General features: G+C 53.1%; 1 protein-coding gene across 1 annotated transcript in view; it reads left to right on the top strand.

Moving 5' to 3' along the window:
* LOC135306203 (zinc finger protein 850-like) overlaps positions 1–26,578 on the top strand; it is a 375,138-nt gene that overhangs the window by 228,753 nt on the left and 119,807 nt on the right. The window contains 1 exon segment of the mRNA XM_064429797.1: positions 6,479–7,066. Coding sequence (XP_064285867.1) covers positions 6,479–7,066 — 588 coding nt within the window.

Below are 26,578 nucleotides of genomic sequence, written 5' to 3'. Positions count from 1 at the left end.
ATTCTTCTCCTGTGCTGGGCGCTGGTTGGGCAGCACCTCGAGTGCTGTGTCCAGTTCTGGGCCCCCCAATTTAGGAAGGACATGGAGCATGTCCAGAGAAGGGCAAGGAGGCTGATGAGGGGTCTGCAGCACAAGTCCTGTGAGAAGCAGGTGAGGGAACTCAGTTCGTTTATTATGGAGAAGAGGAAGCTCCGGGGAGACAAGGCAGTGTCAGGGCACAGGTTGGACTTGATGATGTCCAAGGTCTTTTCCAACCTTGCTGATTCTGTGATTCTCTGAAACCACCCTTGCAGCAGTTGCAGGATGAGCCCTGGGCCTCCTCTTCAGAAGCTCCAGCAGCCCAGGTGCCTCACCTTCTCCTCCTAGGCCCAAAGCCCATCCTGTCAGTCCTGCAGAGCCTCTGCAGCTCCTCCTCATTGCCCAGAACAGGGAGCCCCACAGGCAGACACAGAAGCCCAGATGTGCCACCCTGGCCTGGGGTGCCTCTGGCAAGGGAGCAGCACCAGGCACTGCAGGAGCCTGCAGACAATTCCTGCAGCACTTGGAGGATGATCCTGCTCCCCAAGGGATGTTCCCATGGTGCCAAGTCAGGAACTGCAATGCGGAGTGGGGCCAGAGAGGAAAGGGCAAACAGGGATGGGCTGTTTGCAGGGGAGGGAACAGGGCTGGGCAACAGGAAGAAATTTGTAGAAGGAAAAGTAAAGGAAGCAAAGGTGAAGCCAAGGAAATGCCCAGTGCAGTTTGGGGATGGCTGTCAGGCAGCCCTGGCTCTGAGCAACAGCGTCTGCAGCGGGACAGGAAACTCCCAGCTGATGGGAACAAACTTTCTGGCTGACTGCAGAGGCCAGGACAAAGCTGACTGGTTTCCCTGGTGTCCCCCAGCCCTTGCTGGCCCCAGGGGCTGATGGCATTTGTGCTCCCTCAGGTTCATGTCCCCACAGCAGCAGCATGGGGGTGCTCCTGCCTGCTCTGTGCAATGCAAACAGGGGCTCCTGAGCCAGTGCTGCCGTGGCTGTGCCTGCAAGGATGGGGCACCTGTGTGAGCTGGGGGAGAGGCCAGGGCTGCAGAGGGGGTATGTTGTTGGCAGCTCCATGAGGATGCTCTGGGACTCTGCCCTGGGCTGTGCAGCGCCCTGGGGATGGATCAGCCCCTGCTCTGCTGCTCCTTCCCGTCTCCCCCAGGGCCCCTGCAGAGCCCCAGCCATGCTGTTTGCCCCCAGCCTGCCCACGGCCAGCCTGGGGCTGCTCACCCTGGGGCTGCTCACCCTGGGGCTTTTCTGTGCTGAGCATTGGCCTGGCCGTGTTCTTGAGAGAGCCTGGGCAAGGAGCCTGGAGCCCCCAGGGCCTGGCCTGAGGCGTCAGCGCTGCCCCAGCAGTGCCCATGGCCTGTCCCTGCTGCAGCCCCGGCACTGCCACCCCCAGGACTGTGCCCGGCCCCGAGAGCACTCAGGCCCTGCAGCAACACCAGGGCCACCAGGGCAGCGGGGCAGGGCCACGGCAGCAGCACTGCCAACACCAAGTGCTGCTGCTGCTGCTGGGCACAGCTGCTGTGCCAGCACTGATCTGCCCCAGCTCTGCACACAGACATTGCTGCTGCAGCTCCAGAGAAGGCAAGAATAGTGGGATCTCTGAAGAAAACTTTGCTGGGTGATCCTTTAGTTCCTTTAAAACCTTTGAGACTGCAGCCCCTCATTGTCACAGTCTGTGGCCACAGGGAAGGTGGAGAGAAACAAAGTCAGAGATGGCAGAAACAATCGTCTAGCTTTAGGAAGAATATTTAAAAAGGAAAACGACAGGGAAATCAAAGAACCAAAGCAAAAGAGCTATAAAAGATGACTTTTATTACAAGTGATTTGCCGAAAAACAAGCTCTGCACACTGACATTGCTGCTGCAGCTCCAGAGAAGGCAACCAAAGGGCATCTCTGCAGAAAACTCTGCTGGGAGATCCTTTAGTTTCTTTAAAGCCACTGAGAAGGCGGCTCGTCTTTGACAGAGTCTATGTCAATGCCACAGGGGAGATGGAGAGAAACAAAATGAGAAATGGCACAGACAATGACATTTCTTGTGGTCAATTCCATGTCTGCACTGCGTGGCTCCTCCCTCTGGGCAGAGCACCTCGCAGTGGGATGATGTAATTTTTATCAGTCATGCAGTGACACTCAACAGCCCATTAACAAAAGATATCTCCCCAAAGGGAGGACTGATTTGTTGAAGAGATAAAGAAAACTGCCCAATTAGCAGAAGATAACTGCCCTACCTCTGACAGATGGCAAATACAATACACACATTATCTCTCAATCCAGAACAACAGGAGTTCAAATTTTGGAATTTAACTTAACATTGCTCAAATCTGACAATAATGAAGCTTAACTTTGCTTAGTGTTATCAACCCGGAATTTGGATTAAATTAAACATTATAGAATAAAAAACTAATATCCTTAAAAGTTATACATATAACAAAATTTAACTTATTCTGATGCTATTCATGGAAATAAGGCACTGAAAAGTTGAACAATCCGCAATTGAAATAACAGTGTGATGGATTTACTGGGGAGATTCAAAGGACGTAATAAATGTGTCATGTTTTTACGTAATTTAGTTTTGAGATATGCCCATGGTAGCCACAAATTTTATGCAAGCATAAATTTAATAAGACCTTTTAAAGTGCAGTTTTACTGAAAGAAACAGCAATGTGGAATTCAGCAAATTGCCCGGCAAACCAGCAGCTTCTTGAAATCGTATTTAGTGTAATTCCAGATGGTCAATTTACCAGCATTTCTGTTAAAGAACCTCCGGCCAGTGCCGTGGTGGGGGGGCCTGGCGGAGCCACGCCGGGGGCTCGGGGGAACCGCGCCGGGAGCAGCCGAGCCACGCACCCCAAAGCGCCCGCGGTTCCCCCTCCTGTCCCAGAGCCTGTGAATGCGCCTCCGTGCCAGAGGGAAGGGGCAGGAGATCCACCCAGTACATTCCCAGGAGGACAGTATCAGCAGCAGTGGGGTTGTCCTGCAGCCAGGGGCCATGCTGGGCTGGGAGATGGAGCAGGAGAGAGGGGGAAAGGGGCACTGACTTCCTCCTCACCTGCCTGCGTGTCTCGGGCATCTTTCTCTTCCCTGCTGCTTTCTCCTCCATTGGGCCAAGGTTTGGGAATGGGAAATCCTGGTTTGGGGAAAAACAAGGGATGAGCACAGTGAGTCTGAAGGTCCTCTGCCCAAGTCCCTCTCTAGAAGTCACCTGGTGAAAACCTTCAAAAACCAAAAGTGAATAAAAAAAGCCACCAGGAGCATCTCATTTCCATTCTCATCCCTCTGGGATTCTGGTGGTCCCCTCTCTTATGGCTGCCAAGGATCCCATAGCTCCTGGGGATCCCCCCTCTCCAGGGTCCTGCTTAGGGATGCTGGGGGGTTTTGGGGTCCCAGGGTCCCTCTCTCCAGCCTCCCCCCAATCCAGTCACTTGGGGCTCTCTCCTCTCCCCACCGCTCTGTCCTGGTTTAGGGCAAATTTGGGAGAAATCCTCCAAAAGGGGTTTCCTCTAGAAAGCAAATTCAAGCAGCCTGTCCCCCAATCAGTTTGGGAAAAGATTTCCTTGGAGAAAAGTGGAAAAACTTGTTTATTTAACAGACAAAGCATTCATGAGCACAGCAAATGACGAATATTAAACAATAAAACCTCTTGCTGCTCCAAAAGAGATGACAAACTCAGAAAGTCCCTCTGTGGGCTGTAGCTCTGCTCACTCAGTCTCTTATCAGTCTCCTATCAGTTTCTCCAGCACTGGAAATGCCATGGACCAGGCTCGGGCCAATGGGCCACAGGTGGAGCTGCCAGGGCTCTTCTGGATGTTGAGAGCAGGTTTAAACAGCTCTAAAGTAAAAGAAAAACCACAGTCCAGGGCACTTATCTGCCTCAGAGAGCTAAAAACTAACTAAAACCAAAGGAGAGCCCTGTCCTGCAATCTGTCTGTCCAGCAGCTGGAATATGGAGGAGTGCAGTTTCTAAAAAAACCTGCTCACTTCCTGCCTTCCTTCGCTCTCAGAAGCTGCCTTAAAGGTGCAGAACTCATTTCTGGGCTAAACAGATGAAGAGGATATGAGCATGATCCCAGGTCCAGCCCTTATGGGGGTTTGGGGGTGTCTCTGTCCCTCTGACCCCGATGATGTTTGGTTGGGGTCACATCAGGGCTGAGCGGGACAGAGACCCCCGAGCATCCCCTGGGCTGAGAGGGACAGAGACTGCCCTGAGCACCCCCTGGCACAGGGTGAGGGGGAGGGAGACCCCCCAGGCATTCCCTGGAGTGAGAATGATGGAGACCCCCTGAGGAATGGCCTGGGGTGACAGGGACAGGAACAGCCCCCACAAGCCCCTGCCAAGAATCACCCAGGGTAAGAGGCAAGAACAGAGCCCCCTCGAGCATCCTCTGGGCACTGGACAAAATAAACTTGGCAGAAATCAAACTTAACTCTGCATAAACCACTTTGATGAATATTTGATTTTCCCACAAGTCACATGTGATGAAAATGCAGACAAATCCCAAATATTAATAAATTGAAAATAGAAGCAATTGTGTGGCAATTCCAAGTTCCATCGGTTCCTGCACAGCTCCAGCTCAGCTGCTGGCAGGTTCCCATTAAAAAAAGTGGAAATTTGGCCCAATACAGATTATTAAAAGGAAGAGAAAGCACTGTGGGGCTTTGTCAAGGGTGACAGGGATGAAGAGAATAATGATTCTCACATTTGGCAAAGCCTCTAAGCCTGTGAATTTGGCATTTATTCAGGAATTTAGCTCCTTGAGCTGGGCTTCTTGTGGGACTTTTAGCAGCCTTGTGTTCCTCACCTTGGGGTCAATGAACCTTGTCAGCCTCTCTGGTATCATTTGCTCCCTTTCCTCCAGTGTTTTTAAGAAACTTTTCAAGGAAGGACAACAAAAGATTTTCTTTCCACTGGCCACCCAGCCACCAACAGCCTTTTTCCTCATCAGTTCTCCCAAATGTCACTCAGATGAAGCTGCGTCCGAGTTTCCAAGGGTTCCTCCAGAAAGAACCACAACCTCTTCAGAGGAGGGAACCATGCTGTTGTCAAAGGCACTTGGGGAAAGACAACAGTGCCTAAACGCACTGTGCCAAAATAATGTTGCAATCTGGTTAAGAAATTTGTTAGAGAGATGCTTCTGCCCCAATAATGAGACGAAATCCAAAGTGGATTTTATTGAACAGTAAATGTGAGGTAAAGAGAAATGGAAAAAAGAGAAAAAGAAAGAAGAGCGGGTACGGCAAGGGAGTGACAGGGACAGAGACCTCCCCTGGCAGGGCAAGAATGCCATTGTCCCCTGTGTGTGAGGCCTTCCCAGGGTGGGGGTTTTACACCTGAGCCAGTTTGGGTAAGGGGGGTGGTGTTCACCCCCCCAGCAGGGATTACCCCACTGTTTCAGGCTGCAGTGTAAGATGTAACCAAATGTATGTTTTCCATCACCATCTTCATAAATTGTTATAAACAGGTGGGGCAGTGTTCTTTATCTCTTCCATCACTCAGCCCTGATAATGCACTCCAGGGGCTCTCTTCTGTGAATGGGCCATTGAGTGTCCCTGCAGGACTGGTAAAATGACATCATCCCATTGTGGGATGCTCCGCCCAGGGGGAGGAGCCAAGCATTCCTACCTGGATATAAGCTGAGGCTTCTGACACCAGGAGCACCTTGGCTACTGGATTCCCAGAGGACCAGAGCTCCATCACCACCACTGGACCTTCAGAGGAAGACCAGACCCTTCTCCAGGATCACTGCCTTGACAGAATCACGATCATCACTGCAACAGGACTGCAGCCACCATTTAATGGGACTGCTATCAGCACCCTGACCAACAGGGTGCCAGGTTATATCCTGACTCTGTCCGTTTAAGGCAGTGTTTCTGTATCATTGTCTTGATCTTAATTTTCTTCTTAAATTGTAATTCTGGCTTAGAATCTCCCCCTGGTTTGCCCTCAAACCTGTACGAAACTCAATGCACTCATCTCTTGTTTTCCTCCCAAAACAAAATTTTACATCCCAAACCCACTGCCAGATGGAGGAGAAGGCTTCAAGGAAGAGGAAGATGCCCCGAGACACTCAGGCAGGTGAGGAGGAAGTCAGTGCCCCTTTCCTTATCTCTCCTGCTCCATCTCCCAGCCCAGCACAGTACAAGTCTGCAGGACAGCCCCACTGCCAATGCCATCCTGCCAGGGATGCACTGGGAGGATTTCCTTCCCCTTCCCTCTGGCACAGAGGCAAATCCCATCCTCTCCTTGCCCTGTCTTCCTCAGACAAGCTGAGAATAGGGACCAGGGAGGACAAATCCCCATGGCAGAACCTCATGGAAGAGGCAGATTTGAGCGGCTCCATGGCACAGGAATCTAACAAGGAGGAAAATTCCCTGAGATCCTGCAGGAGGAGGAGCTTCAAACCCAGCCCAGTGTGCTCTGAGGAGGAAAGATCCACCCTGTGCCAGGAAGGTGGACAGAGCTTCAGCCAGGGCTTGGAGATGGTGGTCCATGAGCAGCTTCCTGATGGGGAGAAGCCCTACAAGTGCTTGGAGTGTGGGAAGAGCTTCAGGCAGAGCAGCACCCTGATCAGCCACCAGATGATCCACACTGGGGAATGGGCCTACGAGTGTGGGGAATGTGGGAAGGGCTTCAGCTGCAGCTCAAAACTTGTCAGGCATCAACGCATCCACACTGGGGAGAGGCCCTACGAGTGTCCTGAGTGCCAGAAGAGGTTTCACACCAGCTCAAATCTCCTCTGCCACCAGCGGATTCACACAGATGAGAGGCCCTTCCACTGTTCTGACTGTGGGAAGAGCTTCAAGTACAACTCCTACCTCATGAAGCACCAGCGCATCCACACTGGGGAGAGGCCCTACGAGTGTCCCCAGTGTGGGAAGAGGTTTCACATGAGCTCCAATCTCCTCCAGCACCAGCGGATTCACACAGATGAGAGGCCCTTCCGCTGCTCTGACTGCGGGAAGGGCTTCAACCGCAACTCCCACCTCGTCACCCACCGGCATATCCACACTGGGGAGAGGCCCTACGAGTGTCCCCAGTGTGGGAAGAGCTTCAGACAGAGCTCTCATTTGAGCAGACACCAACACAGTCACCAGTAAGGGAAGACATGCAAATGCTGCAACTGCAGGAAGAGCTTTGTGCACTGCTCCAACTTCATCCCCCACGGGAGAACCACGTTTGGAAGAGCCCTGGTGATACATGTTCACTGTGATCCATGCTGGGAAGACACCTGTTCGTTTTCCTTCCCCTGCCAATGACATGATGTGAGCCTGAAGAACATGAGGGTCTGGCCAGGGCTGTGTCATTACATCTACTCCGACTCAGGTCATTGCCAGGGGCAGGAAAGGGACTCTCTCTCTCTATCTCCCCCTGAGGAGAAGGGTGTCCTTTCCAGGCAGGAGGAAATTATGGCCAGGAAGATGCAGTCAGTTGTGTTGTAGTTTTCCCTTTTTTATAACCCTTCTGTTGTCAATATTGTTTCTCTTACTGTTTGTTCTTTATCTCGTTGCTGTTCCAAATAAATTGTTCTTATCCCAGCCCAGGATCTTTGGCCTTTGTGCTTTCCATGGGAGGTGGGAGGGCAGCGAGCGGCAGTGCGGTTTTACTGGGAGCAGGACATTGGGGAATCCCATTCCTAAACCCCAGCCTGTGGAAACCGAGCATCCCAGCTGGTCCCAGCCCTGGTGGCCATGGCAACAGCCTTGGGAGCAGGTCCCTGGCTGGGGCTGTGGGAACCTCTTCCCTCTGGTGCCCAGGGACAGGACTGGAGGGAACGGCTGCAGCTGAGTCGGGGCAGGCTCAGCTTGGATCTCAGGAAAAGGTTTTTGCCCAGAGGCTGCTGGGGCAGTGCCCAGGCTCCCCAGGGAAGGCTCCCAGCTCCAGGGCTCTCTGAGCTCCAGCAGCGTTTGGACAGCGCTGCCAGGCCCAGGCTGGCATTGTTGGGGTGTCCTGTGCAGGGCCAGCAGTTGGACTCCAGGATCCTGATGGGTCTCTCCCAGCTCAGCCAATTCTGTGGATCTGGGATCCCATGACCCTGGGGATGGGGCTGCCAATGATTGCCATGGCAACGGGCTCTGGCTGCAGGCCTGAGCTGGTTTCCATGGCAACCACCCCTGGCCTGGGGTCTGCATGGAGCTGCCAAGGGACTGAGCATGGCAACAGGGTCCTGGTGATGGTTGCCATGGAAACTGACCATAGCAACAGGGGGCTGGGGGTGGTTGCCTACTAAGGATCAGATTTGTCACAGGCCCTCAGAGGGGTTCCATGGGGACTTTCCAAGAGTCTCCAGGCTGTTCAAGAGCTGGAATGTCACAGGCAGAGACAGGGGCTCCATGGACACCTCCCAGGGGTTTCTGGGGATGGTAAAGAGCCCTGTGGTCAGAGGCAGTCACAGCCATTCCATGGTGACATCCCAGGGCACCTTGGGCTGCAAAGGCACCGATTTGTCACAGGCGCTCACGGGGGCTCCACGGTGACATCGCAGGAGTCCCCAGGTTGCCAAAGAGCCGGGATGTCCCAGACACTCACAGGGGTTCCTGTCATGGGCACAGCAGGAGCTTCAGGCAAAGTTTATTGGAGAAGCTCCTGTTAGGTCACGAGTTGCAGAAAGGATCCCAAATAGCCCCCAGAGATCCCCAAATGTCACTGTGGAGTCAGAGATGACACAGACTCAGGTCAGAAGGCTGAGAGCTAAAAGCCCCCGGTTTATTCAATCCTCTTCTTTTATACCTTGGTTTGCTACAAGTGGACCTCATTGGTCATTTAATCAACACATTTTACATGATTGGCTAATGAAGAAAACACCTTCCATTAAACAACTTTTTGGAAAAAAACCAACTTATTCCAAACACCACCTGTGGATAGTTTCCAATTCTTTCTCTCCAGCTCCCTAAAAGTTTCCAGACCAATTCATGGGAAAGCTTATCTTACTTTCTCTGTCTCTGACCACACTGTCATATCCACATCCAAATACTCCCAAGAACCTCCAGGCTTTCTAAACTTCTTCCATGAGAGGAACTGTGGAGCAGCTGGTTCCAATTGCACCCCAGAATTTTCAAGCATTCCTGTGTAAAGAATTATAAAGGTGGAATTAACCTTTATAGAATTTGGTCCACAGGATTAAAGATGGGATACCATATATAAATATTTATATAAAATCTATTATGGTAATGATTAGACAAAATTTTCTTAATGAGAAATATTTACACCAAGATATAAGTGCTGTAACATATTATATAAAGCTCTAGGAAGTGATTTCAAAGCAACTGTGCTAAAGCAAAATCAGTTTTTAAGCAGAGATTTGTGTCACTCCCCCAGACCAATGACCATGGGCAAATCCCTTTGGCTCAGCCTGGAGCAGTGACCTTGAGGGGCGTCCCCACTGCAGGGAGGAATCTCCACAACTCCCAAAAAGGGAAATGTCAGGAGACGCTGCTGTTAAAATTTGGGACAGGGCTTTTGTAGTCAGATGTGCCCAGGCTGGGCCAGCTCAGCAGCTCTGCAGAAGCTCTCAGTGCTGTCCCTTGGTTGTTCCTTTCTCTGTGAATTATTCCATCCCTGCCACAGTTTCCTCTCCCTCTCAGGACGTCAATTTTGGGATGGAAAAATCTGGTTTCACCCGAAAAGCAGCGTGACCCCCTCATTCATTTCCCACTGGGGCTTTGCCAACAGGGCCTTGCTGGAGTTGTTGGAGCCCATTTCATGCAGAGCCTCCTCCTCCAGCAGGAACTGCCTTTCCTGTGCCAGGAGCAGGGCAGGTCCCGCTGCAGGAAAAGCCCCAGGCCAGCCCCAGCACAGGGAAGGGCTCGGGCACAAGAGCAGAGTGCCGTGCTGGGAGCTGTGCCAGGCAGAGCCTGAGGCACCAAAGGCACCTTGGCAGCAGCAGCTGCTTGCAGGGCATGGCCAGAAGCCTCCCTTGGCAGCCCGGCCTGGTGGCCAGCACTGCAGAGCTGCTGCCTCAGGGCTCATTTCTGCCTGGGCTCTGAAAAGCCACTTCTGCTCCAGGAGCCTGCCTGGGAAGCCATTGGCCCCAGCACCTTGGGCACAAGATATGAATGACAAAACTCTTCATGCCAGCAGAGACAAGGCAGGGGCAGAGGAAAGGGGAGAGCCAGGCCCAGGGCACAGGGCTGCCATGGTGATGGCTGTGAGGTCACTGCCCCTGCAGCAGCCTGGCTGCCCTCAGCAGACATTCTGGCCACAAGCGTTGTGAGGGCACCCAGCACATCAGAGAACCCACACAACAGGAATTCTGTCCTTGGGGATGAATGGGTTTCACTGGGTCAGGCTGCACAAAGGTCCTGCTCTTGGATAATTCCTGAGATGGGGAATCCAACTGCGGAAGAACACAGTTGCAGTTTCGTGCACTCTCCTCATTGTAAAATATTTCCTCCTTCTAACAAATGTAAATCCACCCTCATTCAGTTCAGAGATATTGAGCCTTGTTCTGTCACTGCAAGATTTGGGAGAAAATAATTTTGACCACTGTTTTCATTTTCACAGACCTTGGAAAGGACCCAAAAACCTCTCAAGATGAGGTTTGGAGGCCTCATCCCATAACCAGCAGTGAGAGGCGGCAGACTCTGGGCTCAGTGGTGTGGAGACTGAGGACAGAATAAGAGTAGTCGGGGAGGGATTAAAGGGTGGTTTCACACATCTCTGAGTTTTTCTTTATTGTATAAAACAGCCAGAGAAAGAGATAATGGCACCAAGGGCAGCTTGGGAAGCCCAGACTGGACACCAGGAGAACGGAATTTCCCTGCCAGGGCAGGGCTGTGGTGCAACACATCCCCCAGAAGGAGCCTGGAGCAGCCCAAGGCTTTGTGTGGGCAGGCAGAGGCAGGCAGGAGGCAGAGCTGTCATCAAAGGAAGGGGCCAGCCAGGTGGGGCAGCCGGGGGATGACGACAGCCTGCAGGGACAGAGGCGCAGGGCAGGGACACCGTAGGACAGCCTGGGCTGCACAGGGCACAGGGATGGGCAGCAGCTGCAAGGCCCTGACAGAGCCAACTTGGGCAGCACTTTGGCCATGGCTGCTGGCCCTGGGCCTGAGCCAGGAGCAGGAGACAAGTGACCCTGGCAGGCCTGGGGCCTCATTGCCTCCTTGTCCCTGCTCAGCAGCCTGGCAGGGGCCGCCCCATGGTCCTGCCCTTGGCATTGCACATCCCCACATGCCAGAGCCCATCCCGGGAAGAGCCCTGAGCAATGAGGGAGGGACAGGATGTGCCTGGCCAGGGGCTGGGGCTCAGGCCTTGGCCCTTTGCATTCCTGAAACACATCCAGGTTTGCTCAGCACCAGAGACACCTTTGCCTTGTTTGTCCCCACCTGTCATCACTGCCTCCAGTGTTCTGCTCTGACTGGAACCTGGGGACACTTTCTCAGTCGTGTCCCTCAGTGGGACCCATTAAAACTTCAAGAAACTTTGGAGTTTAAATTTAACTTTGAGTTCTGGAGAAGTCTTTGGAAGGCTCTCTCAGGGACTGAGTCTGATGTAAACAACACCCAAGTCCCAAGAGGGTCATTAAAGTCTTTGTTCTGTGTCTGTGCTGCTGAGCTTTAAAGGAACAGCTCTTCCCAGGACCAGCTCCTCTCCCAGCCCAGCAGGGCTGAGGGCTCTGCCTGCAGGCTCTGAGGGGACAGGAGCCAGGCAGAGACAGGCTGAGGAAGTCATTGAGCTGAAACTTCACTTGGGGAAAGATCTTCACAGCCCTCCACATGGTGAGTCAGTGGATGCAGGGCAATGTCCCCTGGAGGGATCTCCTGAAGTGAGCACACCCTACAGCCTGGGGGATGTGCCAGGAGGACTCTCCCAATTTCTCTGTGGCAGGGGAGCAGGAGGAGGAGGATGTGCTGCAGAGCAGAGCTGCCCTGGGCACCATCAGAGGGACAGGGCAGGATGGCTCCTGCTGCCAGGGACGGCTGCAGGGGGTGAAGCTGGGGCTGCAGCCAGGGCTGCCAGGGCTGTCCTGCAGAGCAGGTCCTGCAGCCCTCAGGGCTCTTGGCCAGCCCAGGGGATGTGCCACCTGCCAGGGGCAGCTCTCAGCCTGCCTGGCAGCTCCTCATGGATGCTGCAGGAGAGCTGTGGGGGCAAGGAGTGACTCCTGCCAGGGCAGGTCCTGCTGCAGTGGAGAGGGTGCTGTGTGGGCCAGGGCTGCTCAGAGCTCCAGCTCATGCCCAGCTCATTCCTGAGGGGACTTTTCATGAGCTCATTCAGGGCAGGGGTTTCCTGCTTGGGTTTCTGCTTTCCTGAATCTGTGCTCCCACTTTTCCCTGGCTCAGCTTCGTGGCAATGGAAACTCAGCTGTGCAGGGCAGAGCTGAGGCTCTTAAACCATTACCCTGAGTTTTCCTGGGAACCTCAGCAAGTGTCCCCCCCTCCCCAGCCTCCAGGCCCATGCAGTATCACCTTTCCAAGGTGCCCAGGCTGGGGGAGCTGTTCTTTAATCCCTGCAGCCCTGAGCAGCTGCAGGGCAGAGCTGGCCCAGGGGCTGGGCTGGGCTCTGGCAGCTCTGGCAGGGAAGGAGCCCGGGGCCACAGGAGCAGCTCGGGCTGGGACAGCTCCAGCAGCAGAGCAGTGGGCAGGGAGGGATGGAGGCAGTGCTGAGGGAAGCCCTGCTGCAGGGCAGATGTGGCACTGCCAGCCCTGCCCTGCAGGGCAGACACTGCCCTGAGCAGCACAGCTCTTGTGTCCCCTCCCAGCCAGCACAGCCCTCAGCCCAGGGCTCGGGGCACTCAGTCCCTCCTGGGCTGGCAGAGCAGCCCCAGAGATGAAGGGCATCTCTCCTGCCATGTGCCCATTCCTGCTGACAGGGCCTGAGGGCCACTGCCCTGCCCTGGTGCTGCCCGGCAGGGGCTGTGCAGGGCTGGGCAGGGAAAGGCTTTTCTTCAGGCCTGGCTCTCTCTCTCCTCACCTTGCCCAGGTGCTCCTGGCATTGCTGAGGGGCTCTCTGGGATGGCAGTTCCAGCTGCAAGATCAGGCCCAGCCCTTGGGCTCCTCCTGTGCAGGCTGAGCCCAGCAATGGGGTGTCCCAGCTCCCTGTGCCCGGGGAGCTCTGGGCAGGGCAGGCTGGCAATGAGCCAACTCTCCTCAAGCAGTGCCATGGACATGACCCTTGGTGTGTCCTCGGGATGCCATCCAAGCTGTGAGCTGCCTCCAGGGGACACTGAGGGAGAGGAGTGTCCTTGGCCAGAGTGGGACTGAGACTCTGAGAAAGGCTGAGCCAGTTTGCTCTGCTGTGGGTCCCTCTGCTCTCAGCTGTGTCAGGCTGATTTCCAGGGGAGCACAGGGACTGCCCTGGATCTCAAAAGGGCAGCTGGGGACAGATGGGGTGACAGAGCAGCTCCCCTCACCCTTCACTGAGTCACAGCCACTGCTTTTGCATTGCTCAGTTCTCTCTGATCTCCCTGGGCACAGCAGGAAACCCTCTCAAACTGCCTTTGGCCGTCACCATTCCTTAGCCCTGGGACAGGAGATGCTGCCGAGCTCCTCTGCCTCAGGAGCAGTTTGGGCTGATGAAATCCAAGCCCAGGACTGGCCCCTGTCCCCATTCCCATGACCTCACTGCTGCAAAGCAGAGCTGACCCCTCGGTGTCCATGGGCAGAGCCCCTGCTCGTCACAGCAACAGGGCCGGATCCCAGCAGAGCTCCAGGCACGGGGCTATGAGAAAAGGAAAATTGAATGGCACAGAGCAGCAGGGGGAGGGCTGGGAAAAAGGGCTTGGACATCACACATCAAAGTCTGCCCTGACTTAAGACTGTCTCCTCCTTGGACAAGACTCCATGGGCAGAGTGAACAAATGTCCAACAGCAGCTCCATTAGCTACTTCCTCCTGCTGGCATTGGCAGACACGCAGCAGCTGCAGCTCCTGCACTTCTGCCTCTTGCTGGGCATCTCCCTGGCTGCCCTCCTGGGCAACGGCCTCATCATCAGCGCCGTAGCCTGCGGCCACCACCTGCACACGCCCATGTTCTTCTTCCTGCTCAACCTGGCCCTCAGCGACCTGGGCTCCATCTGCACCACTGTCCCCAAAGCCATGCACAATTCCCTCTGGAACATCACAACCATCTCCTGCACAGGATGTGCTGCTCAGGTCTTTCTGATTTCCTTCTTCCTTGGATCACAGCTTTCCCTCCTGACCATCATGTGCTACGACCGCTACATGTCCATCTGCAAACCCCTGCACTACGGGACCCTCCTGGGCAGCAGAGCTTGTGCCCACATGGCAGCAGCTGCCTGGGCCAGTGCCTTTCTCAATGCTCTCATGCACACAGCCAATACATTTTCCCTGCCCCTGTGCCATAGCAATGCCCTGGGCCAGTTCTTCTGTGAAATCCCACAGATCCTCAAGCTCTCCTGCTCCAAATCCTATCTCAGGGAATTTGGGCTCATTGCATTTAGTGCCTGTTTGGTATGTGGCTGTTTGGCATTAATTTTTTTCTCCTACGTGCAGATCTTCAGGGCTGTGCTGAGGATCCCCTCTGAGCAGGGACGGCACAAAGCCTTTTCCACCTGCCTCCCTCACCTGGCTGTGGTTTCCCTGTTTGTCAGCGCTGTTATCTTTGCTCACCTGAAGCCCCTATCCATCTCCTCCCCATCCCTGGATCTGTCAGTCTCTGTTTTGTACTCTGTGGTGTCTCCAGGCCTGAACCCCCTCATCTACAGCCTGAGGAACCAGGAGCTCAAGAGTACCCTGAGGAAAATAATGACTGTATCTTTTCAGAAGCAATAAACTCTTTTTTTTTCTGCTCAGAACTTTCTGAATGTAAATCTTTACAGTCTTGGCCTTTTTTTCCTATTTGTCTGTTTTGTCATTGGGACCTTTTCTTATTATATTTCTGGTGTCATATTGGTGTCATAAATTACTGGAGTACTACTCTTAGCATTTCAACATGAACATCTACTTTTCTTTTGCAACATAAAGACTTTCGGGAGCCTTGTTCCCTGTGTATTTCAATAAAAACAAGTGGCTGTCCTGACCTATGTGTCCAAGGCATTTCCTCAGCCCTTCTCTGGCTCTGCAGGGGCAGTGCCTGTGAGCAGAGGTGGAGGGAAGAGTCTCCCAGCACAGCAGCACAGCCAGGGACAATGGCCCTGCCTCTTCCCACATCTGCTCCTCCCAGCTCCACACTCCCCTTCCCAGCCCTGCTGTGGGTGCCAGGCCGGAGTGCTCTGGCAGCTTGGTCACTGTCCTGCTGCGTGTCCGTGCTGTGCCCTCAGGCAGGGACAGGCCATGGGCACTGCTGGGACACAGCTGGGCTCCAGCACAGCAGCTCCACCAGCAAAGGGCATCTCCTGAGCGCAGGGCAGGGAGGCTTTGCTCCCCTCCAGAGTCACTCTCAGGACTCTCAAAGAGGCTCCTTGTGTTCCTTGTTCTCCCAGGGCTCAGTGGGATGAGATCAGGGTCTCACTGGGGCCTCCAGGGGACTCAGGTCTGGATGAGGTTTTGCTTGTGGGTGGCCAGTGCCCATCAGATGGGGAATGGTCTGTGCTGAACCTTCCTGGGGCTCTGCAGCTTGTGCCAGGGCTGATGGCAGGGGAAGGTTTGTCTGGAAGGCCTTGGGAGCTGCCAGAAGAACCTGTAGGGTTCCTGAAGGGACAGTGTGTGCCAGGGACCAGCAGGGAGTGGAGCTCACTGGGCACAGGCCTGGCCAGGCTGGGGTCACCCCAAGATCAAGGACTGAATGTCTGCTGTGAGCCAGGAGAGCTCTGCAGCCCAGGTACACAGCAGGCCCAGGGAAAGGAGTCTGGGCACTGCCTGCTCTGAGCCTCAGGGAACTCCCCCAGGAGGATACAGGGCAGCCCCAAGCTCGTCTGGCAACCCTGGCACAAGGCAGACACCTCTGAGCCCCCTCCATGCCCCGCAGAGCCTGTGTGGGAGGGGGTCAGTGCAGGGAGCACCATCAGCTGCCTCTGTGTGCCAGGCTGAGCAGCAGAGCCCAGCAGAGGCAGCCCAGGGCCCCGGGCAGCACAGCCCCCATGCTCTGCAGAGCAGCAGCCCCAGCTTGGGGCTCTGGGCAGCAGGGCAGGGGCTGCAGCAATGGCTGCTGGGGCCAGCACAGACGTGTTCCCCTGGGAAAGGCTCTGGGGGCAGCTGGCATGGGCCAGGAGCAGAGCAGGAGCCCGTGGGTGTGCAGAGGAGCCCTGGCAAGAGGCTGGCCTGTCCCTGGGCCAGGAGGAGCTGCCTGAGGAGCCCTGGGGCCAACTCTGCTGCTGGGCTGGGCAGCGGGGCTGGCCCTGGGGCTGCAGGAGCTGACCGAGCTGAGCATCTGCTGAGCATTCCAGACCCAGAGTGGCTGTCCCTGACCTCCAGTGCCTGCAGTTCCTGCTGCAGGGCCAGACCTGACTCTGCTGCTCTGCTGGGCTGGGGCAGGGGCAGGGAAAAGCTGCACTGGGCAGTTCCAGGGAGAGGAAAACAATGGGGCCTCCTCCATATGGGACCCTACAGTGCCAGAATGGCCTCCATGGTTCCATTAAGCCCCAGAGTGTCACAATGGCCCTTTGGTTCCAGTAAGCCCCACAGGGTCACAATGGTCTCCTGGTTACAGGAGGCCCTGCAGTGTCACAAGGGCCCCTTTGGTTCTGTGGAGCCCACAGGGTCAGTTTTACCAGTGGGCAGGGTCATCACCAAAGACACAGACTCCAACTGAAGATATTGTGTCATTTATATAAGGTAAATCTGCAAAAAATTACAACAGGAGCAGCTCAGCAATGCACTCAACCATCACCACCAAAGCTTGCAGCGGTGATTAAGAAAGATCCAGCACCAGTTCCCCTCAGCCTTTAACATCCCCCAGATCCACACAGCAGCAGGGGGAAGCTGTCACAGCCAAGGGCTGCAGAGCCACTCCTGGACACTGGGAATTCCTGCAGGTGCCTCCAGCCACAGGTGAGGCTCCAACCTCGCTGTGAGAGGCCCCAGCTCTGACAGTGCTGAATGAACAAACTGACAGCACTTCTAGTGCGGGAACATCTGGTTTCATCCTCCTCTTGGGTCCCTCCCAAAGCCTGGCCAGGGCCCAAGGAGGAGCCAAGGGAGGTGACTTTGATCCTTCAGCCCCCGAACAAGGCCAGATGGGCCTTGTCTGTTTTTTAAACACAGAAAGGTAAATCCACGTTTCACCAATGAACACATACAGAGATCATATTCCTCATAGTGATACATTAATGAGTAGATACAAATATAAGATTTGGTGGCAAAGTTTATCTAGAGCTGAACTTTGGCTCAGGGCCTGGTGTTCAGGCCTCAATCAGGGCCTGGTGCTGAGGCCTCAGGACTTCAATTTGTCCATTAACCTGTAGAGGAACTACAATTCATAACAATTCTTTCAATAACACAGTTTAGATTTAGGTATTAGTCATAAAGGCATTGCCTCTTGTTCTTTATTTAAGTGCTGTTCAGTACTCAGAGCTATAATTCCTATTCCTTTTAAAACAACCCTAATTAATTGCTATTCCCTGTTATTTTATCAAATGTCCCTTTTTTCTTGAGACTGTGTCTCTTTCTAGACAAGTCTCAATACTCCATTTCCAGCACAGTGTCACAACAACTCTAACATGAAATCATAACACACCACGTGCTCACACTGCAATGACAACAGACACTGCCACAAATTCATTTCACAGCAGCCTCCAATTTGGCAGCCATAAAGCCAATGCCACCAAGAAAAATTTTCTTCTTGCTGCCACTCTTCAACTGCTTTTTCTGTTAAGGTGATTCCTGACTGTTTGTCTTCAAGCCCATCAGATAGCAGTGCAACATTCCTGTCCCATGAGAGCCCAGGTTCCTCCCTGGCCAGCAAGCAGATAATCCCAGGCTGTGCCCCATTTGTGTTTGTTGGAGCTCCTGGGATGTACTATTGGATATTTTAACAGGATCATTTGCTATTTTTTCTTATAATGAATTTATATCTTTACTGTAATATCCGCAGGACAGGGCAGTGCACATGGGGCACAGTGTGAACCAGAATCTTTGGTTTTCTGAGAACAAAGGCACTCCTTGCGTGAAAAATGTTCTCTTGGCCCCAACTCTTCCTTGTGGTTGTTGCCGAAGGACCCTCAAGGGAGGCATCAGCATTACCCGGAAACAGGACCCAAACCATCCTTTAGGAAGCTGTTTATGGGCAGTGTCCACACACCCAGCAGCTCCCATTCCCAGTACCAAAGGTCTGATTTCCCATTTCCCACTGTGGGCTGCTGATGGATCCAGGGCTCCTCCCTGGGCCCTCCAAGGGAACCCCATTCCTCCCAGCATCAGTTGAGAACATTTCCAGCAATTAGATATTTTGAGTATTTTGGTTACTTTGATCTTTACATTCTCATAAGAATTTAATGACGAATCCTTGGTGAAACTGTAGAGGTGTTTGTGGCAAACAAAGTTTCTGGCTGACACTCAAGATACAACTTACAGACATCAGCAGTACTTCAGTGACAAGGTTACTCATTCTTTTTCCTCAGTCTCATTTGGGTTAGGAACAATAATTCTGTTGTCCATGGAGCTGGTGCCATTCCAGAACAATGCCTCCAAGGTCCTTTGCTGTTCAGCTTTACCATATTGTCTGTGGCTAACAAGGCTTGGTGGGGCCTTTTCCCCTTTGGCTAGAAGGGGGCCGGGTCCCAGTCCCTGAGGGCACCCAGGCTCCTGGATGGAATTTGTGTGCAAGTCCCTCAGTGTCACAGCAGCCTCCACATGGAGCCCTGTGGATCAGAGCATTTTCCAAAGGGGCCATTGGGGCAAACAAGGAGATTTGGTCTGGCAGGATGTGTAAAACAGTATCCTGTAATATCTCCTTGTTCTCACACAGAATACTTGGCTGCAGGGACATATTCCCATTGTTCCTGCTCAGGTTTCAGGATTCAGTGCTGTCTTTCCCCAGAGCTGTTCCTTCACGTGCCTTGGGAGAGCCTTTTGGCCTCTGGGCCCACACTCTGGCTCCATTATTAGGACTGCTGGATCCAAACCCTTTATCTCCACAAACGGTGGTGATTGGAGGCGTATCTCCTTTATTCACATTTGTTCTTAAAATTGCAACATCAATTATTGTGCTACCCTGTCATGGAGTTGAATAATCCAATCTTGTTCAGTGTTGTTTAACAAAATTATTGTAGTTTCTCCTTGATATTCTGCATCAATTCCTCCTGCCATGACATAAACCCTTTGCAAGGCCAAGCTCCAAGCGAGCAGTTACCAAACCAAAGTGTCCTGGAGGAATCTGAATTCCTGTCTCAGTATTGACAGCTCTCATTTGCTTTGGATTTATCCTCATTAATTCCAATGCATGAAGGTCCAGCCCTGCAGCCTCTGGGCTGGCCCTGCCAGGGGCCATCACACCCAGAACAGTTTCCCAGGCAGTCCAAGTCTCACTGCCCATGGTTGTAGGTGCAAATTGGGTGCAGCTGTGCACAGCCAGGGGGTTTCCATTTCCTCAGTGGGCCATTTTTAAGGGCATGGAGCACATCTGGGAGATGGGTTCTCCATGGGGACAGGTTCCCATCTCCTCATTTTTTCAACTGTTCTTTTAACAACCCCTTCACCCGTTCAACAAATCCTGCAGTTTGAAGATAGTCTGGTTCATGAAAAACCCTGCAGTCTGAATCACGGTATTTTTCACAGTAACAGACAAAGCACTCTGCATCACAGTATCAGCAAACCCTGTAAAAATAGACAATTTTATCCCTTCCTCCTTTTTTCATTGTATACAATCTCACAAAGTTTACCTCTAACATTAGGGTCCTGGCCAATCATTTTCTGTAGAGTGTTTAATGTTACATCCCTGAGCAGCCAAAGCTGCCAAATTCGTATTGTCAGCACTATTTCACATTATTACTATTTTATACGTAGATATAGCTATTGATATAGAAATATAGATGTAGCTAGATAGGTATAGACATACATATAAAATAGATATATATCAATATATATATATAAGAAGGCCTTATTATACTATAAATATGTACATAGTTATTTATCATATTAATATTTCACTTGCACAAATGCATCGGAGCTCAAGATTAAAACCTTCTGGTGCTCCATGTGGGAGCATTCCAACAATAACTGTTCCTTCTGAAGGTGCTGTTTCCAAGGTACTGTTAACAAATTCATCTTTGTCTGCCCAAACCCACAAGTTCTTTTCCTTTTCAGTATGCAATTTTTGGATACATTTTAAGACATCCAGGGGTTCAGCTTATTTTAACTAACTGCCCCACTCCTCACACGGTGCTGCGACCTCAGCCCACTCCAGAGCCAGGGAACTCCAGGGAAGGGCTTCCCATCTGGGAATTTCTGATGGCACTGACTCCTCACATTTACATTTAACAAGAGACATTTTGCTGTGATCTGGCCAGAATCTGCCAGTTTTGTTTTACCAGTGGGCAGGATCAGCACCAAAGACAGAGACTCCAACTGAAGGAATCAGTGTCATTTACTGCAGCTCAAAGCAGCAAAGGATCACAAAAGGAGCAGCTCAGTAATGCACCCAACCATCACCACCAAAGATTGCAGCAGTGATTAAGAAAGATCCAGCATCATTTACCCTCAGACTTCACCATCCCCCAGATCCACACAGCAGCTGGGGAAGCTGTCCCAGCCAAGGGCTGCAGAGCCACTCCTGGACACTGGGAACTCCTGCAGGTGCCTCCAGCCACAGGTGAGGCTCCAACCTCGCTGTGAGAGGGCCCAGCTCTGACAGTGCTGAATGAACAAACTGACAGCACTTCTAGTGTGGGAACATCTGGTTTCATCCTCCTCTTGGGTTCCTCCCAAAGCCTGTCCAGGGCCCAAGGAGGAACCAAGGGAGGTGACTTTGATCCTTCAGCCCCAAACAAGGCCAGATGTCAGATTTCATGGCCTTGTCTGCCTTGCAAATACAAAAAGATCAATACATGTGTCACTAATGAGTGGTTACATCTATCACAGTGCTAATGACCATGCATATTTCATCAGTGAGCAGATACAAAGATAGCCTTTGGTTGGAAGGTTCATCCAGAGGCCACCTTTGGCTCAGGGCCTGCTGTTCAGGCCTCACTCAGGGCTGTTGTCCAGGCCTTGGCACTTCAGGGACGTGGTTTAGTGCTGGGCTTGGCACTGCTGGGTGAGCGGCTGGACTGGATGAGCTCAGAGGTCTTTTCCAACAGAAAGGATTCTGTGATTCTGTGATTCTATCTGCTGAATTCAGCTAGGTCCATGTTAGCAGCACTCATTTGCTCAGAAAATCCCCTCTTGCCCAGCTCTTGTGGCCTGAGGCTTCAGCTCCTTCAGCTCCTGGTGCTAAGCTGCTCATGCTGAACGAGACGACTTGGAGAGAAGAACACAGTCCATCCAATTCCTTCTGGGACACGCAGAGGGGAGGGTGTGGAAACAGGAGCAGTGTTTGCTGTGGCCTCCTCTCTGTCCTTCATGCCTTTCAGCACTTTGAACCAGCCAGGAGCTTTCTCCAAGAGTGCAATGGAGCAGCTGCTCCTGCTCTCATGTCTTGACTCTCTCCACTCTCTGACCTTGCCTGGTTTTGTCCCTCTTGCTGTGCCCTCTGTTCCCCCAGGGCTCAGTGGCTGCTGCCCAGGACTGTGGGACTGGCACAGATCCAGTGGTCGAGACCCTCCTTGCTGTGGCCTTGGAGCTGCCTGGGCACAGCAGCCTCTTCCATCTGGAATCCCCCCATGGACAGGGAGTCCCCAGCTCTGTTCCTTGCACAATCTCCAGGAGCCCAGGGCTGTCATCTCAAGTCCCTGCTGGCCCTGGGGGCTCCCAAGTGCCTCAGGCTGCTGTGACACCGCTGCACACGGCAGGGAAGAGTGGCAGGGGCTGTGCTGAAATGTCACTATAGGACACAAGACAACACAACGCAGAGATGTTGTTGCTCTCAAGACAGGAAAAAGGAGAAGTTTATTTTTTTACTCCAACATTTATCGATTTCCAAAGATGACAGTGGATTGGAGAGTGAAAGTGCCACCTCTCCAAGGACAAACAAACAGTCCATCATGTTTCTCCTCCTCCATAAAAGAATGCAAAACAATAAGTTGTTTACAGAAAGTGTGTGAGAAAGTTTGGTACAAGAATGCAAACATCAGAACACTTAGAAAATCTTAAAAAGTCAAGGCGACATTGAAAGTCAGCTCCATGTGCTGCTGCTGCTGCTGCTGCTGCTGCTGCTGCTGCTGCTGCTGCTGCTGCTGTGGGGTCATTTGTCCAGCCCTGGCCCAGAGTCAGGGATCAGATCCAGGCCCTGCTGCTGCTCCCTTGGGATCAGTCCCAGTTTGGGTGTTGCTGTCAGGGCCAGCAGGAGTGGTGGCTGGAGCAGCAGGTGCTGACAGTGCCCCAAGCCCCGGGGCTGGAGGGGTCCCTGGGCTGGGGCTGGGAGGGAGCTGCCCCTTGTTCTCCCTCTGCCCCAAGCAAAGCTGGGCCAGGCACAAGTGGGGCAGCACAGCCACAAGGGAGCCTGCGAGTCTCTTCCAGCCCTGGCTGCTCAGAGTTTGGGCCTTGGAGCCTCAGGTGGCCAAAGGCAGCTGCTCCTGGTCCGTCTGGGTGTGCCCCCATGTTCAGCAGTGCTGCTCCATCAGTCTGTGCCCAGCAATGGGGAAAAGCCTCAGCCCTGCAGGGCCAGGAGCTGCCGGGCTCTGCCTGAGCAGCTCAGCCAGCAGGAAGGGAGCTGCTCCACACGGGAACCAGGAGCAAAGGGCTGCAGCATCTCGTGCTGGGGCAGAGCCCGAATTCTGAGAGGGAATAACGGAGTTATTCATGTGCATTGGTGCGTCAGCACCGCAGGTGCTGTGCCTGCAAACACAGAGTTCGAGATCTGCAAAAGAATTCTGCAGCTCTTGACTGGATCAGGATGTCAGCAGTGCTGAACTCCAGCTCAGTCCAAATGAAACACTTCAGACCTCTGCTCCTATCTGCTAGATTTTTTTCTTCAGGGTATCCAGAGAAAAGTAAACAGAGGAGGAGCCGACATTTTCATTTTTTGTCAGAAATGTTTCTCATTTTGCTGTACATTCCTTTTGTAGGACGAGTTCTCTGTTAAAAACACTGGACAAAAAAGAAAATAAAAAAACATGAAAGATAAAAACAAAAAACAAATGTGTAGTGAAAATCTTCTCTAACTTTGGATTAAGAGGTAACTGATCTTTTTAAAAAGAGAACACAGTTACTCTGTAAATGTTCTGATGGCATGGATCCATATTACTGACCTCAGCATCACTTTTTTAAAAGATTCTTGCTTTTGTTTGCAATATTATGTTATTCTAAATTGTGATTGAATCAATAGGAAATTGAAAGATTTATTATGCATTTATGCATTACTGTGTCTTGAGTGTAAAAATATTGCAGTTTGAAATTTGGATTTAAAGTGTTGCAAATGAAAGTTATAAATCCCAATGGATTGTGTGACAGCAGCTTTTCCTAGAGGATGTGCAGCACTCCAAGGACTTCATGAGTGGGGTTGAGGGTACTTGGATCTTTGTCCTGTGCCACTCTGAGATGTCATGGAATGGAACTTCGCCTGCCACCAGCCCAGGTCACCCTCTGCCACCAAAGCTCCTTGGACCTTGTGCCCCCAGGCAGGCACAAAGTGTTTGTGCTGCTCCCCCTTTTGCACAAACCCACAGAGAGCTGGGATTTTTCCAAGTCTCATGTCTGCATTGGGCCATATTCCTAAAGAACCAGCAGCCCATCCCAATGAATATGGAAAGTTATATGGATGGTTGTGAGCTCTACTTCTGGCGTAAAAATCCTGAAACTGCTTCTGAATGCTGCTCCTTCAGCTCTTGGACATCTCACACAGAGCTGGGGAAAAAATCCCCTGGTCTCTGGCTAAAGGGTGAGTTATGCCAAAGTTAGAGCTCTGTGCGAAGTCTCTATCCATTCCTATCCTATTAATATACCAATATGTGGGGGTGTGCATGGATGTGTCTTGTACACAAAGGAAGGAGTGTGCAAGCAACGTGACTGACACTTTCACTGTCCGTGTTCATCCCATACCCATGGGTACAGAGACATTATGGAAACCCTGGCACACACAGAGCATTCTCTCCATGGATACAGAGACATCCAAGAACCCCTGGCACACACAGACCCTTCTGTCTCTGGAGGATGGAGCGTGGTGGGTGGGGGTGGTTGGTGGGCAGCGAGTCCCGGACAGCAGGCCAGACCCGGCTCCAGCCCTGCCAGGCCCTGCCAAGGCTCAGTGCAGGCTCCTCTGGAATGGGACAGCCTTTCAGCCTTGTCTCTGCCCAGAGGGGCAGTGCTGGCCTGGCAGCACAGGTTGTTTTCCCCTCAGGCTGCAGGAGATGAGAACACAACACTTGCCAGCACTGAGTGCGAGGCACAGCTCCAGGTGCTCGCCATGAACCTCAGCTCTGGGAGCACTGTCTGCCCCAAGCTCCAGGGGCTGCAGTGGGAGCCCGGCTGGGCTCTGCCCTGGGGCCATCCTGCAGGGACAGCTGGAAACAGGGAGCATTCAGCTGCCACAAACAGCCAAGCCAGGGCTGCAGGGCAGCTGCTCCAGCCCGGACTGCACTGCTGTGTGCTGTGCTCTGGGGCTGGGGCTCCCCACACAGGGGACTGGACTGGAGTGCCAGAGGAGACAGAGAAGCTTCAGCTTCAGCCTCACTGAGGTGGGTGCGTGGGCTGGGAAGAGTGGGGAGGCTCAAGGGGATTCACAGAGCTCATCCTGCTGCAAGGATGAAGGGAGTGGGAACTCAGTAGTGAGGAGAGCTGAGGGCTGGAGAGTGGCTCTGAATGACACTAAAATGCCACTGGACCTCTGAAACATTGCTGCTCCTCAGCCAATGACAGCATGAGTCCCTAAACCTGGGGCTCAGCCTTCCTTGTGGTCAGGGGCAACAAGGAAGGCCAGCAAGTGATGGAGACAGCGATGGGCTGGGAATTCACTGGGGGAAAAAAGGGAGCAGTTGAGAAGTAAAAGGCAGGTGGGGGAGAGAACTGTTCAGAGAAGGGCTGAGCTACATCTTGAGCAAGCTGAAAAATGTCATTTGGAGTCATCCCAGATTGATTTGATTTCAGAAGGTATTGAACAAGTTTAATTTTTGGGAGGTGAACACTCTGCAAACTTGAGCTGTGTTGCCAAAATGCTCAAGCAAGTCTGTGCTGCAGGTGACACCATTTCTTCTTTGGCTGATTCCGGCCCGGTGCTGAGCTCCAGCAGAGCCCTGGCAGAGCCCAGAGCAGCCTCAGCATCCGCAGAGCCCGGCTGCAAGGAGAGAAAGCAGAAACTGCCCGTCAGCTGAAGGCTCCTGTCCCCTTGTCCCAGCTGCCCATGGTGCCCAGGCCATGGTGGCCGTGCTCAGAGCTGTGCCCAGAGCTGCCCATCAGTGCTGCCTTTGGGAGCAGGGCAGGAGGGCAGGACATGTGCCCAGCCTGCAGCCAGCCTTGGCACATCCACCTGCTCAGCAGCTGCCCAGAGCAGGATGCTCCTGTGCTCGCTGCCATCTCCCAAAAGCTCTGATCCCACCCTGCCAAGCAGACGGGGACCCACCTCATGCCATCCATGGTTGGAAAAAAAGCTGGTCCCAAACGATGTCCTCAGCCTGCTCCAAGGGCACGGCCCATCCACGCCGCAGCTGCTCCCAAGAACTTCCCGATCCAGACTGGACCAACCAGAATGCTTCCTCTAGAAAAACAAACAACAAATTGTTGAAAATAGATTACAGACAAAAAGGGGAAAAAAGAACAAAGGGAAAAATCATATGTCTGTGAGGGGATTGAGGAAGGCCCAAGCCCTGCATGCCAGGGAAAAACCCAGCCATGTGTGAGCAACGCCCAGGTTTTCTCCCTTCCCCCTGCACTGTCCCCCACAATAACCGTGATCCCAAAGCAAACAAGGGCAGTGGAGCAGCCCAAGCCCTTCCTTGCCTGCACAGCAAAGCACCTGTGCACAGGTTCTGGAGTCCCACCTCTGCTCCCACCATGGGGGTTTGTTTGTGTTGGGCTGGCTGCCCCAGCCCCAGCCCCAGCCTGGGGCACGGTGGGTGCTGGGGGCTGTTGGCAGGGCCAAGAGCCCACTCCCATTTCGTACCCACCCCAGCCCATCCCACCAGCCCTGCCAAAAGCAGCTGGGCAGTCGACTGAAGGATCAGCTGCATCTGCCCCCGCAAAGGGGGGAACCTTTGCTTCCCAGCCAGGCTGGGCAATGCCCAAATCTGGGAGCATTTCCCCAGGTGTGGACTCATCTGCAAATTCCCTGTGGAGTTTGGCTTTGAAGAAGGTGCCACAATCAAAGTGCATCACCTTCAACTGCTGGTGGCCAGGTTGAGGAAGAGGTTGTCATCCTTCATGTCATCTTCGCTGTCTCCTGCAGCAGCAGCCCCACCCGGTACAGCTTCTCTGGGGGCTCCTTCTCCTTCCCTGGGGTGAGACCAGGCTGTCAGGGCTCTGCCCAGGGCCCCAGCTGTCAGGGAACCAGGACAACCAAAACCTGCTTGGATGGCAGCCACCAGGGCTGGGCAGAGCAGCCCAGCTCCAGCACAAGGGCTGCATGTTCCCATCCCATGACCCTCTTGCAGTGACACGGGCTGGCTTTCTTTGCTTCTCATTGCCAAGGCATG

Source organism: Passer domesticus, chromosome 8, assembly GCF_036417665.1.
Source record: "Passer domesticus isolate bPasDom1 chromosome 8, bPasDom1.hap1, whole genome shotgun sequence".
NCBI classification, from domain to species: domain Eukaryota; kingdom Metazoa; phylum Chordata; class Aves; order Passeriformes; family Passeridae; genus Passer; species Passer domesticus.
Note: the sequence above shows the minus strand (reverse complement) of the source record. Positions and strands in the feature narration are given on the sequence as shown.